Raw genomic sequence first — 18,986 nt, 5'->3', positions numbered from 1 at the left:
ACATTATACTTTAACCCATATTTATAGTAAAGGATTCTTACAAGGAAGAATAAACGGCTTTATGATACAATTAGTATAAGAAATATCCACATGGGGGACTTCTTTGTAGTGTAAAAACACCATACATCTGAAATGACCATTTGCATATAAAAGCTACCAATGATGCTTCTGTGCACGATGATTAAAAAATTCAACACAAACAGAATCCAAAATATACAATTAATGCAAGCTATCCACAGCTAGCCCAATAATCAATGATGAGAAAACACTGGAGCAGGCTTAGTTCCACTTTGTCTGAAGTTACACATAGTAAGATTGACTTGTATCAATGGCTCTGAGGTGGCTTTTATGAGGACAGTACATAAAAGCTGTTCTCTCCTTATCCAGTAAACTTCACAGACTGTAAAACTCCACCAGTAATGCACTTTGATACTGTAGCTGTTGCCAAAGCAACATGTAGTGTTTACAGCGGCCATGGCAAGTCACTGAAGTCAACAGGACCTCCCAGCCCAGCATCTGCTTCCAAGAGACTCATTATGACGGCCATTGCTGCTTCATCATTGCTGGGACTGCTTGAGCCTTGGTCGTTTTCTATCATGTCTATGCCTATGTGAGGGTTCTCACCTGTGGGAGAAGAGGAAGACTGGTCAGTCATAATCCCAAAGCATGTTTAATATTAGTAGTACATAACAGTAAGGGGAGAATGGTGAGAAAGACTGTGTTGAAGCTGCATTGCCTTTTTTTTTTTTTTTTAAACTTTGCTGTGTCTCAGAATAACCAACTTTTTAGAAACAAAGTGCTGAAAATGCAATAAAGATAAAAAGCATTGGAGTTGACCTCATTTTAATATTCTGACATAACCAGTTACAAGGAGGGAGATACAGAAGGAAAGACAAATAGGAAGGTAGGGATTTAGGAAAAAAAAGATATGGAAAGACAAATGGAGAAAAAGATGGGTGAGATGGGAGAAACAAACTCTTTATCACTTCATGACTTTTAATACCCTCTGAAATGCTTATTGATCATCCTTCCAGGCTTTATCTCTGAACCTTCAGCAGCTCTCCCACTGAAGATTTCTGGCCCACATGGGAAAATGGCTGTCTCTAGGCTGCTGGAGTCTCCTTTTGACTTCCAGGGACAAACCTGGAATCTCCACCTGAACTCAACCACTAAACTGAACTTTGAAGTAAAGATTTAAACAAATTTTAAACTAGTTTAGAACTAGTGTGTTTTATTCATTTCTTAAAATTGACTTCATGCCAGATGTTGTGCAAGCTTCTGACAGTGGAAACGAGTAATAATGCTACTTACCAAGAATAGAAGAACTATCAGAATATGGATAACCTGGGTTTTCCTGAGCCTGCCCTGGTAGTAGGCCACTAGAAGGAATGTCTGGAGTCCCTCCATTTAAAATCTACGAACAAAAAGTGAAGTTTTTGTATCACTAACAGTTTTAATCAGTATTGGACTCAAGATCATCAAGAAAACGAAGCATGTTGAAAAGAGAAAGGTAGGGGGGGAAATGTCCAGTTTCCTATTCGAGGATTTCAAACAGGAAGGTATTAGGAATGGTCACAGTAAGATAAACCTCTCCCCCAAATTATTTTCTCTGGATGATTCAGCCCACACAGGCAATTTAAAGACGGAGTAAAATCCCTAGAGCATTTGTTTACCTTGGATCACACTATTCACATGATTCTTGAAGGCCAAGGACTAAAACCTCAGCAGCTGATTAGATTTCCAAGGAGGCAGTGATTGCGAGTCTTGCCAGTAGGTGGCATTACAAATTGAAAACTCCAAAGACCATATGTTTATGTATGCTGTATTTATCAATATTTCCTATATGCGAAGTTACAACTAAAAATTTTTAAAATTAATAAACCTATTATATGTTAACCTGAATAGCATTTTAATGAAAAATAGCTTTTTTAAAACAACAAAAGTTCAGAAATGTCCTTTTTTTTTTTAAATCAAATGTCTGGCTTAACTGGATTTAACTGGATTCTCATTTTCTTCTCCTGTTTAGATGTTGTTTGGTGGAAAAGGGAGGTATATTTGAATAGTCTTTTCAAATAACTTTGGTATTCTGATGATTCTATATCAAGACTCAAGTGGAAGTTTCTTAAAGATTAGGTACAACGTGGAATCTGAAACCTTATCGGTGAAATTCTTGTACTCTAGTATATAAAAATGCATCGGTGTACCTTTGGATAATTTTGCGTTGGTCATTTGGAAAATACTGGCTGAGTCAGGCAGATCTAAATATTGACACATTTCACCATACATCAAAACATCACCATCCTTAATATTACCTCTATCAGCAGAAATACCTTTTAAATTCCGGGAAACTGGTGAGCTCAAAGTAGCAGATACAAGTTTTCCAAAAACTCTAAGCTTTGCTTGAAAGCTAAAATTTTCTCACTGGCAACAAACACTGTCAGTTGTTTTCCTTGCACTCACGTACATTTTCAAGAAAATGTCTCTAAATACTCAAGTCTGAATAACCGCAGTTTGCAGTAGTAAAAATGGCATATGCTATGACAAAAACAATTTGTTTAGCTCATAACTTGGTCATGCAAGTGCTTTCCTTTGAGGCAACCAGGGCAGTACATAGTTCATGCACATTCCCCAGTTGTATCAGTATGAAAACATTGACTCAAGGATTTTATGCGGTATTTTTACTGCTTATTAAGGACATTCTAAAACCGGCTTGAAAATTTATTTTTTTGTGAGTTGATGGTGGTGAAGAATACAATGACTACTAGTACAGTTTGGTGCCACTGCCGTGATTTTTGCAAAAGCACCAGTTTTACCCGACACTGCTTTTGCGCTGTCAGTTCCTGTATTAACAGTGGGAGAAAAAAAAGTTTTACATTATGAAAATAGTTTTGGCCTTGGGAGACCCCTGAAAAGGTCCTTCCCCCCTCAACACCCCTCCCCTGCCCTCCAAAAAAAAAAAAAAAAAGACTGCAGATGATATTTAGGGGAGCTGCCACTTTATCTGAACCTACCTTATGCCTCTGGATGTCCAGACTCTCCCTGGACCTAGGAGGTTCACTTAGAGCCTCACTTTTTAAGCTTGACTCTGAATGAACTAGTTGTCAAACTGAATGGCTCATTTTTGGACCTGCCCAATTTGAAAGTGACTGGGAAGGGCTGGAAGCCTGGGGCCACCTTTACTCTCATGGCTTTGGCACAATGCTGCTGTCATTTCTAACTCCATCTTGTTTAAGCTGCTCTTATAAGTCCTGTTGCTGAGGACTCCTATTCAGAATTTCTTCCCATTTTTATAAGCCCCCCCCTGCCCCCCCCCCCCCCCAAAATTCCGTAAATGCCTCAAAAATACTTGGGGCATTGTGATGTAGAGTACACTTCTGGATCTCTGCAGTTGTTGGTGTGAAAAGAATCAACAGTCGAGACCTGAATTTAAGTTTTGGCCTATACTTGTTAAATGATTAGCCCAGCATTTAATATTTGGGAACTTAGATTTTGTCACCTGTACGGTTGTTAGACTAAGATGAGAAAATGTGTAAGTTCCCTGAGTAATATTTAAGCACTCTACTGGAGTGATAACCTTTCAAAACAGAGTAGCGGGATTCTTGGTAATACCAGGAAGTCAAAGGTCTAAAAGTTGAAGTGAGAAGCAGAGAAGGGGAGCCCACCCTAAGGAGATGCTGGACCCAATATGGATGGAGGATCTTGGGATAGAACAGACCTAAGAGCAAAACCTGCAAACAGGGATTGAGGATGTGCCAAGCCTAGGCTTTATCCACTGGTGCTATTTTCTGAGTCTAACAAAGGCCAGGAATTTTCACATATATTACCTTATAACAGGGCTTAATGTGCAAAGATGCCGGCTGTCCTAACCTATAGTAGCCTCGTTATAAAACAATAAAAAACAAGAACTAGGACTAAATAATTATACAAGGGCACATAGCTAGCACATGGCAAAGCCAGGCTTCAAGCTCGGGTTTTTCATTGACCACTCTTACCCATTAATTGACTTTCAAACCTTTATCGGGTTTGGAAACTTATTTTCAAATAGAAATTTTTACAGAAGATTCATGTATAAAATAAAGCTGCCCTGGTAGAAGCAAGAGTCCCGACCTTACCCTTACCCTCTCCATTCCCCCAACTGCCCTTGCCCCATCCCACCTGCCAGCACCACAGCTCCTGGTAACCTGAGCCTCTGAGGAATGCAGTTTTGAAAACCCATGTCCTGCGCTTGACACAATTTGTGTTCTAGGAGTCCTGTCTGTGTAAATTACTAATATTCTTTCTCTCTGTATGTTTTGGGAGATAGGAGAAGGATGATCTATGTCCAAAGATGCTGGCCCTTGGATTATCCTAATCTATGTTGACATCAGGCACTATAAATGCATGTATGATTTACAGTTAAGATGGCCCCTACACTTGTAAATTATCTGGCAAAGATGGAAACAAAAGAGTGGTTTCTAAGCCTATTTATAGTGCAGTCTTCTAGCCAACTCTTCATGAGGGCTGGTGACATAAAATTCTTGTGCTGTCACATCACAGGAAACCCAGGTAGCAGATCCCCCAGGTATTCTGCAGCTGCAAAGGCATGGTTTGGCTTCCACAGCACCAAAGTTGCTTCTGGTAGTATTCCTATTTCCAGTGCCTGCACTGGACACTGAGGATATTTTTCTCCCTTGACAGTTCTTGGTAAAGAACTAGATAGTTTTCGGTGCAAGGCACTCACTGATGCTTTCTTCATGGGAGCTCTTGAAATACTCCCTCAGTGTGGTGGCCTCCCCATTCCTTAGAACATCCTTTCTGCCTTCCTGCATTCACATGAAATAAATCCTCTAAGGATGTCAGCAAGCCTCCCTAACTCCACCGGTATGCATTCTACCTCAACTCCTATAGATGCATTTACTTAAAAGGAAAAGAGCGTCCACGTTGTTTCAGCAACCATCACTAATTATTTACTCCCACCCCCAGTATTTCAACTTGGAAAGAGGCCCTCCAGATCAAGAAGGGCCTTAGTCTGAGAGTCATCAGCCTTACCTTTTTGCCTCCTGGAGAAGAGGCATCAGGGGGAGGTGTACTTGTGATATTTAATGGGCTGGAGCCACAACTGGAAGGCGATGACCCTCTTATTCTGTCAGAGAAAAGAGGAGTTAGTTATTTCGTCTTTCATTTTCTTCAGTGGTGTGTGAGGGGTGGGGGTAAGGAGAAGGATGAAGACCCAGAATAGGGATTGGCAAACTTTTCCTATAAAGGATCAAACTAACTATTCTAGGCTCTGTAGGACATATGGTCTTGGTCACAATTATCCACTTCTGCCATTGTAGCTTGAAAGCAACCATAGACCATATGGAAATGAGTGAGTGTAGCTGTGTTCCAATAAAATTATATTTAGGGCGCCTGGGTGGCTCAGTCGGTTAAGCGTCTGGCTCTTGATTTCGACTCAGGTCATGATCTCATGGTTGTGAGCTGGAGCCCCACGTGCCGACAGTGTGCAGCCTGCTTGGGATTCTCTCTCTCATTCTCTCTCTGCTCCTCCCCCACTTGTGGGCGCACCCACAAGCTCTCTCTCGCAAAGAAGCAAACATGTAAAACATGATATATACAAAAACAGGCGAGAAGCTGCATTTATCCCACAGGCCCTGATCTAGAATGCAGACCCTGGAGCCTAGCATCTCCCTGACAAAGCCCTCGGATTAGGGTTTGCATTTCAGGTGGTTGAGTTTCAGGCCAGTTTCATTTCTTACAGTATCCAGATCTCAGAGTTGGAGGGGGCCTTAGAAGTTCCCCCTGTAGCTTTTTGCATACCATGGACTAGAACCCACAGCAAGTGACCTATCCTCTTCCCTACAAATACTTTTTATCTAGTGAATATTCTAAGGAAATGGAATGTGCCAGGGTGGTTCAGCCACACCTAGAAAGTAGCCTTGCAGTAGTGGTAGCGGCAGCAGCAGCTGTCCCCACCGCCTTCTAAAGCAACAGGTGATGAAAAAGGGGTCCGAGTCCTCTCAGCTAGTATGTTTCTCAGTATAGTAGATTAACAGAGAGAAGAAGTCTTAGAACTGCAAATCCACATATATGCTCGCCAGGCTCAAGGACCTCAGGAAAGGAAGCCATGGCCTAGCGGTGAAGCTCGAGTATGGTGGCTGCTGTGTGACCACCAGGCCTTTAGCTTCTACGTGGATGAATGCAACTTGCGGGTTACCCAAGTACCCCTCCCTCCACTGCCTAGTAGCCTTCTGGCCATTGGCCTGTATTGCCCTGTTCTGTAGAGCTGGGAGTGAATAAGCTTTCTCTCTCCTGGATCATAAGCTCCTCGAAGGTAGGTTACAGCTATATACCATGCACCCTTAGAACACACAGATGGGTACTAATTGCTTACTGAAAACTTAGTAAGCTTACCAAACTTACTAATGCTCACCTTCGTCTCTTCCTATTCCAGTCTAACTTTCCATAATGATTAGCACAACACTTTGGACATCTGCTCAGCCTCCTACAATGAATGGGCTCTTACAATTTTTTTTTTCCCTGTCTAAACTTCTTAGCATTATTTATTAGGATTCTTAGCAATCTCCCTTCCCTGCTTCAGCTCATGCACTCTCCCTTTTTTGTGTGATCATAAAGAAAACAGACTTCTCAAAGATTATAAGATCCTTGACGTCAAGGACTGTTTTCTACTGTTCTTGGGTGGTTTCAAGCATCATTATCAGTGGTTGGTAAGATTCTGATTATCACTGCACACTGCCCCACATCTTGAAGTAGACTCAAGGGGCCATACCCATCATTCACAGAGGGTTGGAACAGAACTATTCTACCCACTGGGATAAGAGCCTCCTCTATGGCTAATGAGAAAGCAAGACCAGCTTTCAGTTCTCCTGAGAGAAAATCCATGGCAGGAGAGAATAATTTTTCCCTTCTCCTACTATGTTCCATTAAGTGTGCATTCCTAAGGACCTGGTTACTACCCTCTTGATTCCCCAAATTCAGATGAATTTATAACTGCTTCCCTCTCAATCACTACTCTTAAAGACTTAGATGTAATTAACAGTGTTTGAGCACACACTATTGTCAGTTTCTGTTGTAGGAACTTCCCGGAGATCTCTCACACTCCTAGGGCAATCCTTGAGAGATACAGTTATTGCCCCCTTTTATGGTTTAGCTCAACAGACACCAAAAAGTTAAGTGAATCTCTTAAGCACAGCTAAGTAGAGGCCCAGAACTCAAACCCAGGTAAATTGCTTCTGCTGTCTTTCATATGGAAAAGAAGCCCCCTCAAGAGAGCTTCTATTACTAACTGAAATGCTTGGTCTCTATTACTAAAGCCAGGCAGCTTTTTGACTAGAAGCAGCGAATGTCTTGTTAAGGCCCAGGTCACCGGCTGTCATCACTCTCCTGTAGTCCTATAATGTCCATGTTCATCTGTCCTTGTTAGCTCCTTAGTAGTAAGAAAATTTCCTTTAACTCTGGCCTGTTTGGGTTTTGCTTCTTTAAGGCAAGATTTTTCGTTCTCGACACTACTGACATTTTGGACGGAAAATTCTTCGTTGGGGGTGGGGGGAGTTTGGGGGGGAGGCAGTCCCATGTCCTGCAGGATGTTGAGCAAGCTGCATCCCTGGTGTCTATCCATTGCATGTTTAGCAGCAACATTACCCAGTTATGGCAACCAAAAGTGTCTCCAGCCATTACAAAACATCCCTTGAGGGGGAGGCAAAAGGCCCTGGATTGAGAACCACTGGTTTAAGGGAGCGACTAGAAGATATTACTTGCCTGTGGATCTCCATGATTTCTTCAGCAATCATTCGACCTATTTTGCCTGCCCCAGCCCTGGTTCCCCCTGGAATCCCTGGAACAGTGGGGTGGGTCCTCTTTGGGCCACCTACAACAAAGGAATCTGAGAGTGGGAAAGGGGAACCGAGGAAGAAATGCTATTATCAGTTAAAACCAGTTCATCTCGTGATCCACTTGAAGTTCCACCTTAGGGTTATGCCCTAGAGGACAGCAGGGCCATAGCTTGTCAGGAAAAGGCATTCCAGCAGAAAGCTCAAGTTTGCTTCCAGGATCAGAAGCCAAGGCAAAGCATTTAATTCCCCTCAGGCACTCAACATCTGTTTCCTGACCACCACTGTACTGCCGGCCAGCCTCACAAGTCAGCATCTCTGCCCTCAAGGAGCTCACTGTCTAACAGGGAGACAGACAAGAACAATGGCTGAAACAAGGTGTGGTAAGTTTGGCAGGGAAGCGCAAGGCACCCCCACTCATCCAGGGCCAAGTGCAGCTTCCTGGAAAAGTTGAACTCTGAGCTGAGTCTTGAGAGAGGAGTATAAATTAGCTTGGCAGAGAGGTAAGGAGGGGAAGGCATTCCACGCACAGCAACTGATCTATGCAAGACCACTGAAGCAGGACAAAACTGGGGAGATGACTCCAAGAAACTCATCATGAAGATGATAAAGGAGTGATAGATGAGACTGAAGACAGGTACCAATCAGATCAGGAAAGGCCTGGGATGCCATGTAGCATTTGGACAGTATCCACGGACGATAAGGAGTGCCAAAGGACTTGACACAGAAAGGGCGCTCAGATTGGGTTATTGGAAAGTCCACTGCATGGAGAATGATCTATAGTGGAAGAAGGGGATTGGTGGCGGGTGGGTAGTGAGACTAGGGTTAGAAAGTTATCTGCAATAATCCAGATGACAGATGGGAGGGCGATGGAAGTCTAAGTCCCTAAGTAGAAGGGACAGGATTTCGTGTTCAGATACAATGGGCGAGAAGGAGTTGTCAAGGTTTCTGGCTTAACCAACCAGATGAGGGAGTGCAGAGAATCGGTTTGGAGATGCCGAATTTCAGGTGCCTTTGAGACTCCTGGTGGCTCTGTCCAGGAGGCAGTTGGAGAGACAGACCTAGAGCTCCGGAGACAGACCGGATGTAGGAGTCACTGATGGAGAGGTAGGGGATGAAGACAGCCAAGCAAGCAGAGGTGGTCCCGTGGAAGGATAAGTCAAGTGCAGAACCCAGGGGCTGGAGCCAAGCCAGGGAAGGAGCCCCACTGGGTGTGGCACATACCCCAGTGCTGACACCACCCTCCTCCCACCCCAGGAGCCAGTCACAGTCAACAAAACGCACTTCACGCAACACAGAGGAAAAGCGCAAGAGGAGAAAGGACTTTGCGGTTTCAAGGGCTTCCAGGGTGCAGGCAGCCTCAAGAAAGGCAAAATAAGCTCCGGGTTTTCCAGGCTCAGCAGAGAAGATGAGATGACCACGTCGTTAGCGCTCATCCCCTTGAGGCCTCCCTCGTTCCATAAAATATGGTAGCTGGGGACACCAAATACTTGGGGGGATGGTATGCTGGCCACAAGCAGCTACTCATGGGCAAGCCCCGATGCCCCTGCGGGACATAGTTACCTTCTCCAGAGGGCAGCATGCTGTCCATGCTGTGGGGGGACGCTGTGAGCTGCGGGAAGGTTGGGTCCCCGCCTTCCAGGACGTTGGCTCTGTGAACATCCCAGCAATAAGGAAACATGAGTCAGGCCTGCTCACGACCGTGCAGCTCGCACCTCGGCCAAGGTGTCCAGGGTCCACTGTGGACCTGGACGGGCCAGAAAACGAAGGGTCTGAGTGGCTCAGCAGGTCTCCTGTCTCAGCAGTGGCTCAGCTGTCTGAGAACACAAGGGACATCATCCCGGCCTTTGGCCTCACTGCCTGCCTGGGCCTTCCTAGTTTGTGTGGGACACGGTCCAGCAGAGATGGTGACTGTGGCAGCCCGCCGCCATAGCTACAAGGCCTCCTCTCCTGCCAGTCTGCAAGGCACCCCACCCCAGCCCCTCACTCAGCTCTAGCCACAGGCGGGGCTTTGGACACCACGGGGAAAGAGAGGTGTGGTGCAGTCCTTGCCAAGGAAGAGGTCCTTCCCTTCTCACCTAGCAGGCCTTTGAGGCAACGCTCCAGCTGCCAGTGCTCAGGCTACCGGCCTGGTGGGCAGGGATACCCGCCCATCCTCAGCCAAGGCTACTGTGAGCTGGCACCTGTTTGTCACCCCTTCTCCGCATGGCAGTACCCGTGGATGTCCTGTGTGCAGGGCCTTCAGAATTCAAAAGCTAACTGCTTTATTGGGAAGGAAATGTTGCTGTTTCTTGGAGCAATTCCACAAGCCAGGGGCCTGCATGCTATGCGTACTGAAGCATGTCGTTAACAGAAATTTTGGCTTCTGCCCATCCTGAGGCTTCACGGGATATGAACAAGGTAGCAGTAAAGGATGTGATGCCGGCTGTCGCCTGTACCCCCCTTGCCCAGGTAAGGAGCCCAAAGCATTGATCTCTGAAGCAAGGGAGCCTCTGATAGAGGAAAAACACTTACAAAACAACAGTGTTGGTTGAGACGATGTATTCTACTTCCTTGGTCCAAGGGTTCATGAAACTGAACCATCGACTCCGCAGCGTGATGAAAGAACCATCTTTGATTTTAAACTTATAGCAATTAGTCGTAATCTTTTCTCTTGTCTGTAAAACTGAAAATGAAAAAAAGAAACCATGAATGTTGTTTCCTCAGACCCATGTATTAAAGTAACCAAATCCTAAGCGCACTCAGGCTCCATGGCATCACTCTTTAATAAGCCAAGGGAGCTGGCACTCGGAGAACAGGCTGTTTCTGAGGGTTTGATTCAGAGCCTCTCGACGGCATTTATGAATTTCTTGCTAGTTTTCAGTGTACAAAATGGAGGCTCTGGGGAATAACTGACTGCATTATAGACATCTGACCGGAATCGGCTACGAAGTGAACCACTAATGAGAAAAAGCCCTGTCCAAAGGGCCCGTGTTCTTTCCCCATCATCAAGCCAGAGGGCAGTACAGCATTTTTAGGACAGCAGAATCCAGGGAGGTCACTCACCTATTCACATTTTACTCTTTTACGTAACTAACAAGCATCTTTCGTGTGCCAGGCACCGGAGATAGAAGAGGAGACGGGATGGGACCCCCACCCTCAGGACAGGAATGAGACACAGCTATGCAGAAGAAGAGGTCAGAGCCTCGAGGGAGGAAGAATCCAGCAGTGCCTGAGGAGTGGCAGGGAATGAGGAGATGTCTCTCTGCAGGCAGGGGTGAGGCGTGAAGCTGAGGAGGTGGGGCAGGGCCAGGAGGGGGAGGGTCTTGAGTGCCTGTCAAGGGTATTTGGCCTTGAGTCTAAAGGCGGGAGGTTTAAGCAAGGATGTGACGGTATGGAGCTCAATCGACTGGGGCATAAATGGGCTAACTATGAAAGATGGAAGGTGACTGGGGGCAGAAGGGAACACAGAGGCCTGCTGGATGTCTATCACAGTGGTCAGCTGGGCACAAGGGCTGAGCTTGGGTTGTGGCAGTGGAGGTGCAAAATGGGGCCTCTTTGGAAATGCATGTCTGAGGTGAATGGACAGGATCTGGTGGACAGTGAAGGAACGGGTCAATACTGGTTCCTCTCTCAGGAGGCTAACATGGGCAGTGCCCTAAGTCAAGAGGAAAATACAGGAGGCATTGCAGGATTTTATGGAAAAGAGAATCAGATCTGTTGGAGCCATACTAAATCTTTACAGGGTCCGTGTAAATTCTCTGGGCAAGAGATGCTTTCTAGAAATTGAACTGTCCTATGTACACAAAAGTGCTAGGCTGTCAGTGGGTTCTCTGTAAGGAGACAAACAGGGCCTGGGAACATCGGCTTCTCCTCTTCGGAGATGTTCTGGCCTGGAGATTCCTAGGCTGGCTGACATCACTGGGGGCAGATTTCTCTGGAACACTTATGTGGACTAGTGTCGAAGAAGAGGGACGCCTTAAACTTAAGGCCTTTTGTACAGCTTACCTTGCCTATGACATTCTGCGAGATGTCCTATGTCATCTTGGTGAAAATATTCATAACATGATGTGCCTAGAAGTTCTTGCGGTAAATATGCCAAAATAGCTGTTGCCCTAGAATTTTTTTTTAGAGAAAAAGTTAATTCAGACAATTAGCCTCTCTGCAGTGGATGAACCCCACTACCACCAGTGAGAACAAGGGTCAAAGCTGGCTGGATTTTCAGAGGGCTTACTACATGGATGTATTTTTGTTGGTGCACCCGAATCTAACCAACGCTATACAAACAGAGGGAAAGAAAGTAGCCTTTCAAAGGGGTCATCATCCCAAGAAAGGAGGCTTAGAAACGATAACAAGTCAGATAAAAATGTGGTAGGCAATCTAAACCCCAGTGCAAATTTCCATTTTACTACCCCCCTCTTTTTTTTTTTTTTTAAATCAGGATGACCAAACATTGGAAGTTATGGCGGCGGGGGCCATAAGGACCTTGAAAAGTGGTGGTGTCCTTTTCCAACACACAGTGACTATTTCTGATAGCCAGAAAAATGATCTGCCTGTGAATATTCTCAAGGAGGCAGCAGAGAGCAGTGGAAAACACGACGTCTGGGTTCTTAGCTCAGGTCCATTACCACTAAGCTGTGAATTGGAGGTAGCCAGTCTTCAGGCTGGGCTCCAGTTCCTCACCCGTAAAAATTAAGATTGGACCAGATCAGTGTGGCCAACAGAGCTTTCTGCGATGGAAATGTTCTAGATCTGTGCCATTAGCCTCATGTAGCTATTGAATACCTGAAATATGGCTACTGAGCCTGAGGAATTTTTCTTTACTCTTTTTTTTTTTGTAACTTAAATGCAAGTTCGTTAACATACAGGGTAATATTAGTTTCTGGAGTAGAATTCAGTGATTCATCACTTACCTATAACCCCTAGCACCCATCCCAAAAGTGCCCTCCCTAATGCCCATCACCCATTTAGCCCATCCCCCCACCCAACGCCCCTTCGGCACCCCTCAGTTTGTTCTCTGTATTTAAGAGTCTCTTATGGTTTGCCTCCCTCTCTGCTTTTATCTTCTTTTTTTCCTTCCCTTCCCCTATGCTCATCTGTCTTGTTTCTTAAATTTCACATGAGTGAAATCATAGGTATCTGTCTTTCCCTGACCTATTTCGTTTAGCATAACACACTCTAGTGCCATCAAGCCTGAGGAATTTTTAACTTCATTTTGATGAAATTAAACCTTGAACAGCCATATGAGATCACCACAGCCAAGGACTACTCCATCAGACAGCTCAGGACTAGATCATCTTCTCCAAGCCCTACATTCCAGAATTCCAGTCACTGTAGTGGCCCAGGAACAGTCCGTACATTCAGATAGCATATATCATGGCTACTATTTCTCTTCTGGCCATGGACAAACCACTCTACTTCACCATCTCTGCATACCAAGGACATTAAAGGGAAACATCTCTGTATTTATGATGATATTCCGAGAGGTCTCAGTTTTTAGCAGAGATCCCCATCACTTCCTTCTCTCTTAGAAAGCCAGCTGATGGCCCAGTCTTCTCTGCTTCACTCAGAGCTGAAAATCTTGTACCATTCTTGTTCAAGGGTAATACACAGACTCTTACCTCTGGTCTACAAAAACAAACTTCCCGTCTATCGCGTGCCGAGACACATATTCCATAGACTTCACCCTGATTTCCCCGTTCACCGGCTGTGGAACCACGTGAGAATGTAGTCGTCCGATTGCGACAAGGCAGCTGAGATTACAGCCCTCGTTGTCTGGTTCACTGTCTTCATCCAGCCCCATCTTTGTGGGCGGCCAGCTCTTCAGATACCCTGTGCTGTGGATGGTGCAGAAGCTCTTTCGATCTGCTAGAAAGCAAAATCCGTGGTCAGTGTCAGCACAGCGCCGTGTGCGCGGACACGGGCAGCCTTGGGTGGGCTGGGATGCCAGAAGGGAGTCAGAAAAATAAACAGAGCTTTACTCTCCGGAAGTGAGACTCTAGTGAGAGAGGACGACACAGAAATAGACAACTATCATCTGGGGTCATATATGCCGAGCAGGGCCGGTTATGCCAAGGCCGTCCCATATACCAAAGGAAGAGGTATCTAAGTCTACCTGGAGAGAGGAGGCTGCCCAGGAAAACAACATAGGAGGTGGATGGATCAAGAAGGATGAGCACTGGCCAAGGGACTAGAATGTGCGGAGGCTGAGAATGTTCCAAGGCACAGAGGTGCGCCCTGTACAAGAGACAACAGAGAGCTCTGGGTGGTTCAAAGGGAAAGGGCAAAGCTGAAGCCTGTCTCCAGCTGAAGACACAACACAGATTGAGGGGCAAACTGGGGCAGATTACTAGGGTCTTAGACTATTTGCTAACAAATGTGTTTATGAGATGGGCAGTGGAGAGCTTCTAAAAGTATGCAAGTGGGGAAACAGCAAAAGCAAATCGTGCTTTGGACACCCGAGAAGCAGAACGATAGGTAAACTGGAAGAGACTAAGAACCAGGAGGAAGACAAGCATGCACCAAGAGGTGATGACCACTGGACTCTGGTTCCACAGTGAGGATGAGGCAGGGAAGGATGTGGGAGAAGTTTCTGAGAACTGCTGAGATTTGGTATGAATATCAAAACACTTGGTATGAAAGAGAATGAAGAGAACGCCAACAGTTTTGGATTGAATTAGCTGCTGGTGCTATTCGCGGAGCCAGGGAAGAGAGAATACACAGTATGCTTTAGAGAAGAGGGAGAAAGGTTTCACTTTGGGACACACGGAAGACGGGACACCTGTGAATTTCATCAACAAATCCTTATGGAGTGTTTCCCAAGCATCAGGTCTGTAATAGTTACTGGGAAACTGGGAAACCAATCAGACGTGCCATCATGGAGTTTCTAGTCCAGTGGGGGAGACAGATTTCAAATAAACAACTATACCAATAAGGGCACAAGTGCAACTGCAAGAACATGCTAGAAAGAAAATCTGTAGGGTGTGACAGGAAGACGTAAGGCGGCCTGAGGGAGTGAGTGGCAGACACTGATGCACATCCCTAAAGGACCAGCTGAGCTATTGGGCTGAAAGAAAGCTGGGGGGGGGGTGGCATTCCAATCAGAGGGGTCAGTGTGGAGAGACCCTGGATAGAAAAGGGGGGTTGGCATCGAAAGGGAGTCGGCAGAGCTGAACACAGGAGTGCTGGTAGGAGTGGAGGGTGCGTGGTTGTGTTCAGGACTCTCAAATTTTCTTCAAGAGCAGCAGGCAACCCTGCACAGTTTGGAGCAGGAAACTGATGGAAAGACTCGCTTTACAAAGATCATTTTGGGGGCGCCTGAGTGGCTCAGTCGGTTGAGCGTCTGACTCTGGCTCAGGTCATGATCTCACGATTCGGGAGTTCAAGCCCTGCTCCAGACTCTGTGCTGACAGCTCAGGGCCTAGAGCCTGCTTTGGATCCTCTGTCTCCCTGCCCCTTCCTTGCTCACGCTCTCTCAAAAATAAAAACTTAAAATAAAAAAAAAAAAGGTCATTTGGGGTACTGTGTGGAGAGATGGAAAGTGTAAGGAGCCTACTTCGCTGGACGTGGGGAGAGCAGAGAGTGGCCCGGGTCTGAGTGGCACGGTAAACAGGGAGGTAGATAAACATACTTCAGAGAACTTCTGCAGAAGGAATTCATTGTGGCAGGATTTTGTAACTGACCGGATGAAGGGAGGGAGTAAACCCAGCTGAGGGTGCCTCCCCAGCTTCCACTACGTGATGGTGGGGCCATTTACGTCAGGGGAAGCTCACGCGGTCACTTTTACACAGATCAGGTTTGACATGCCCTTGAGCTATCGGAGCAGGTAGATTTCAGAAGTTAATTTGTGGGTCTGGAGCTCAAACTAAAAACCTGGGCTAGAAATACAAACTTGGAGGTCACTGGCATCTAAGTGGCGCTGTGGGCTAAAGCAGTAGAGGACATTACCTATGGATCAAGTGCAGATACAAGGGTGGCTCAGGACAGAAGAGGAGCCAGTGCAGGACCTAGGAGGAGGGCCTAGAATGGCAGAGGATGGGGGAGACGGGAAGAAAGGGTTCGTGGAATCCTAGGGAAGACGACACTTCAAGATGGAAGAAGAATGTAGTGTCCATTGTGTTTCGCAACATGAAGGTCGCTGGCGAATTTAGCCAGAGTGTTATGGTGGATTGGGAGGATGCTCATAAAGCGGCTGGGATTGTGGCTCAGAGAATTTTTTCTCAACCACATTAGAACAAACAGAGTTTAAACCAAGGAAGCTCTCCCACGAACCTCTGTCATCGTGACACCCACCAGGGCTTTCCAATCTCCTCTGCTCCCCAACGGCCCTACACCCACAGTGGGGGGGGGGGGGGGGGGATTGTGGCACGCTGGCCGCCGTCCTGGGATCTGCAAGGCACTGAACCAACGCCCCGCCGAGCACTCCAGAGCAGAAAGCCAGCCTGAGCGGTATTGGGATTTTAAAGCGGTGGAATTGGTTACCTTTTTTCTTTGAGCAGGTAGAGGGGAAATCCTTGTCTTCAACCTTTACCGAAGGCCTGTTACACTTCATCCTACAGAAGAAAGAACGTCGTGCTCCAGAACATAATCGAGACGGCCCAGGGGTTATATCTGTCTTAACTGGAAGTCCAGCTGCAAATCAATACACAAAATGTGATAAACCGAGAGTAGTATTGTCTGTCAGGAGGGGGAGTGTGGCCTGGAAGAAAGCCTCTTCTTTCCTGCCTCACTGTTTTAGGTGACGGGAGAGTAACATTCCTCAGGACAGTTCAGGCCTTACGAGACGCGTGGGTAAGTGCGGGTCAACTGAAGTGTTTCCAGATCCCCCAGAATGCAGCCACTGGACAAGTGGAGTTGCGCTGGGGACGAAAAGAAATCTAGCATGGGGCTCCCATCTGGCAGGAGCTTCCGACTGAGAAGGGAAATGCAAGTTCCCCATGGAAAGAGGAATCATGCCAGGTGATGTAGGATTAGTGCCAAATCAATGGCAGAGACGGTATGTGTTTTCCAGAGAGGGAGCTTGGGCTGGCACTGGAAGGATGGGGAAGATGTGGACACTGGAGTGGGAAAGAGGACGCAGAAGAGCCTCAAATTCTCAAGCCTGGCTATATGCCAGAGGCCCCTGGGGGGTTAATCAACATAGGTTCCGGGACCCCGGTCTAGATCTGGCTACTGAACACGCGCAATGTGGCTATTCTTTAAGTGTGAATATACACAGGCGTTCAAAGACTATACAAAATAAAAAGCCTCATTTTGAGTTACTGGGTTAAATTTTAAATCACACGTGTGGCTTATACGTGTGGTTTGCTCATGTCTCCACTGGCCTATGCTGTTGTACACCAACTGAACTGGTCTCTGGAAGGGGGAACAGGACTACGATCCTGCCATGACCGCCGGCTACTTGTCCCCAGAACGCGTCTGGGGAAAACGAGCGACCGCTAGAAGAGGGGCCGCCAGGGCTCCCCCTGGGTCTGCCCCCTCCCCCCGCACCTCCCACAGGGCCGCCCTGCCCTGTGATCTCCACCCGAACGCACACAGCCTGGCCCGCCCCCGCCCCTGCTCGTTTCGCTCCACAGCGGGAGCTACACCTCTGTATCCATCCAGAAACGTTTGCCCTGCTCTGTTCCTCTCTTCACCTGGCACACAGTAATTCATCCTTTCAAACCCACCTCAGTCGTCACCTACTCCACCTACTCGGGGCTGCCTGTCCTCACGCCCACACGGGAATGAATCATCTGTTCTCCAGGCCTGCTACTCCTTCCACGGCGGTACCTGTGCTGCAGGCTGCCGTCTACCTTCTCCTCTCCCTGACTCTACGGTAGGAGCCTTAAAGGCAAGGATCAAACATCATCATCTTTTTCTCCTCACGTCACTAAAAAAATTTGCCAGGCCAGACAGGTAGCAGGGGCTGCGCCGAACTCTTAGGAAGACGACCGCCTTAGTGTCAAGGATGGTTTAAAGATTCCTCTGGAGGTGTCACCCTCCGGGAACGGAAGTGGAGAGTGTGGAAGCAGGAAAGTAGTCGGGCCTGACTGTGCCGACCCACGACATCGCAACACTGACACTGGGCCTGCTACCTGCCAGGAACTGCCCCACAGGCTTTACGCACGTTCGTGTATTTAATCCTCACAACATCCCGATGAAACAGGTACTATTTTGTAGATCAGGACGCTGAGGCACAGAGAGGTGAAGTAACTTGCTCATGGTCACACAGCTTGGGAAATGGTGGAGCCAGGAAGTGAGCCTAGCACTGTGATTCCAGACTCCATCCTCTTAACTGCTAGAGTCTGCGGCCTCCCACGAGACTGAGACTGACGGGAGGAGAGCTACCGGGCAGGCCTCACACCGGAGGCCCAGGAGGGCTGCGGGAGGGGGAAGCTAGGGTTGGATCGGAGCGGTGGTTCCACTGCTGCAAGAAGGAAGCCGGGGCGGGGCAGGCAACTGATGAGGAACAACCACTTTGGTCAAAGAATCTTCGATTTAAATGTCAAATTTTATCTTAAGAGGCTGCAGATGCGTAACTCAGGTAAACAGAGGCGATGTTTCCAAGGGGAACAAATCGCACTGGTGTGAGCCCTTTAAACTCAGAAGCATGCAGTTGCGAACTTCTAGATTCTTGGGGGGGAAAACGACTGAAAATCAGAAAGAATCAAAGTAGCTGTTGTTCCTCTCGGTGAATTTGGACGCTGAGTTGTTTCTCTTTTATGTACGTGCAACAAGACCAAAACAAACACGAAGGAATGTAGATAAGTGCATTTAGCCAGAGACCCAGATAAAGGGCAGAGGAGGGGGGCCAGAGGCCGAGACCATGGGGCACATGCTGCGGTCTGAGTGGCCCCAGGAAGCAGCCTCAGCCTCTCCTGTACTCACTTTTTGCATCTATGAGCCGCTCCCGGGGCGCCGTGTCCGAGGAGGAGAGCTGCTCCTTCACTTTGGCGATATCTTTAGGGTGCAGGTAGTCAAACAAACTCTGGCCAATCAGATCGTTCTGCGGGGAGGAAGCATTAAACCGGCAAGTCAACAGCACGTGGTGTAGAACTTCCCCAACCAGTGCCGTGCCTTTGTTTTGTATTTCTAAGCGTGAGAGTTTCAAGCATTGCAAATGTGAGCACGTACACGTGTCCAATCGCTTTGCCTAGGTATAGACACAGGGAATGAGGCACCGGGAGTTTGGTTGTGATA

The 18,986-nt window shown here is 47.0% G+C and overlaps 2 protein-coding genes across 19 annotated transcripts in view; one reads left to right on the top strand and one right to left on the bottom strand.

Annotated features, from left to right (window-relative positions):
- Nucleotides 1–2,754, top strand: part of BTBD10 (BTB domain containing 10) — an 87,269-nt gene extending 84,515 nt beyond the window's left edge. The window contains exon 10 of the transcript XR_006208610.1: nt 1,035–2,754. The gene's annotated coding sequence lies outside the window, so the exon portion shown is untranslated. The remainder of the gene's footprint in view (nt 1–1,034) is intronic.
- The window catches only part of ARNTL (aryl hydrocarbon receptor nuclear translocator like), a 99,407-nt gene continuing 80,441 nt past the window's right edge, over nt 21–18,986 (bottom strand). For 13 of the 18 annotated variants that reach the window (XM_042959321.1, XM_042959323.1, XM_042959324.1 and 10 more), the window contains 10 exons: nt 18,675–18,792; nt 16,287–16,436; nt 13,427–13,673; nt 11,814–11,920; nt 10,341–10,491; nt 9,390–9,478; nt 7,756–7,879; nt 5,029–5,122; nt 1,312–1,414; nt 21–624 (listed from right to left, as the gene is read on the bottom strand). In XM_042959321.1, the coding sequence (XP_042815255.1) occupies nt 464–624; nt 1,312–1,414; nt 5,029–5,122; nt 7,756–7,879; nt 9,390–9,478; nt 10,341–10,491; nt 11,814–11,920; nt 13,427–13,673; nt 16,287–16,436; nt 18,675–18,792 (1,344 nt within the window). In that variant the 3' untranslated portion in view covers nt 21–463. The remainder of the gene's footprint in view (nt 625–1,311; nt 1,415–5,028; nt 5,123–7,755; nt 7,880–9,389; nt 9,479–10,340; nt 10,492–11,813; nt 11,921–13,426; nt 13,674–16,286; nt 16,437–18,674; nt 18,793–18,986) is intronic. The other 5 variants (XM_042959333.1, XM_007083237.3, XM_042959332.1 and 2 more) reach the window with 3 other exon arrangements.

Source organism: Panthera tigris, chromosome D1 (assembly GCF_018350195.1).
Source record: "Panthera tigris isolate Pti1 chromosome D1, P.tigris_Pti1_mat1.1, whole genome shotgun sequence".
NCBI lineage: Eukaryota > Metazoa > Chordata > Mammalia > Carnivora > Felidae > Panthera > Panthera tigris.
Note: the sequence above shows the minus strand (reverse complement) of the source record. Positions and strands in the feature narration are given on the sequence as shown.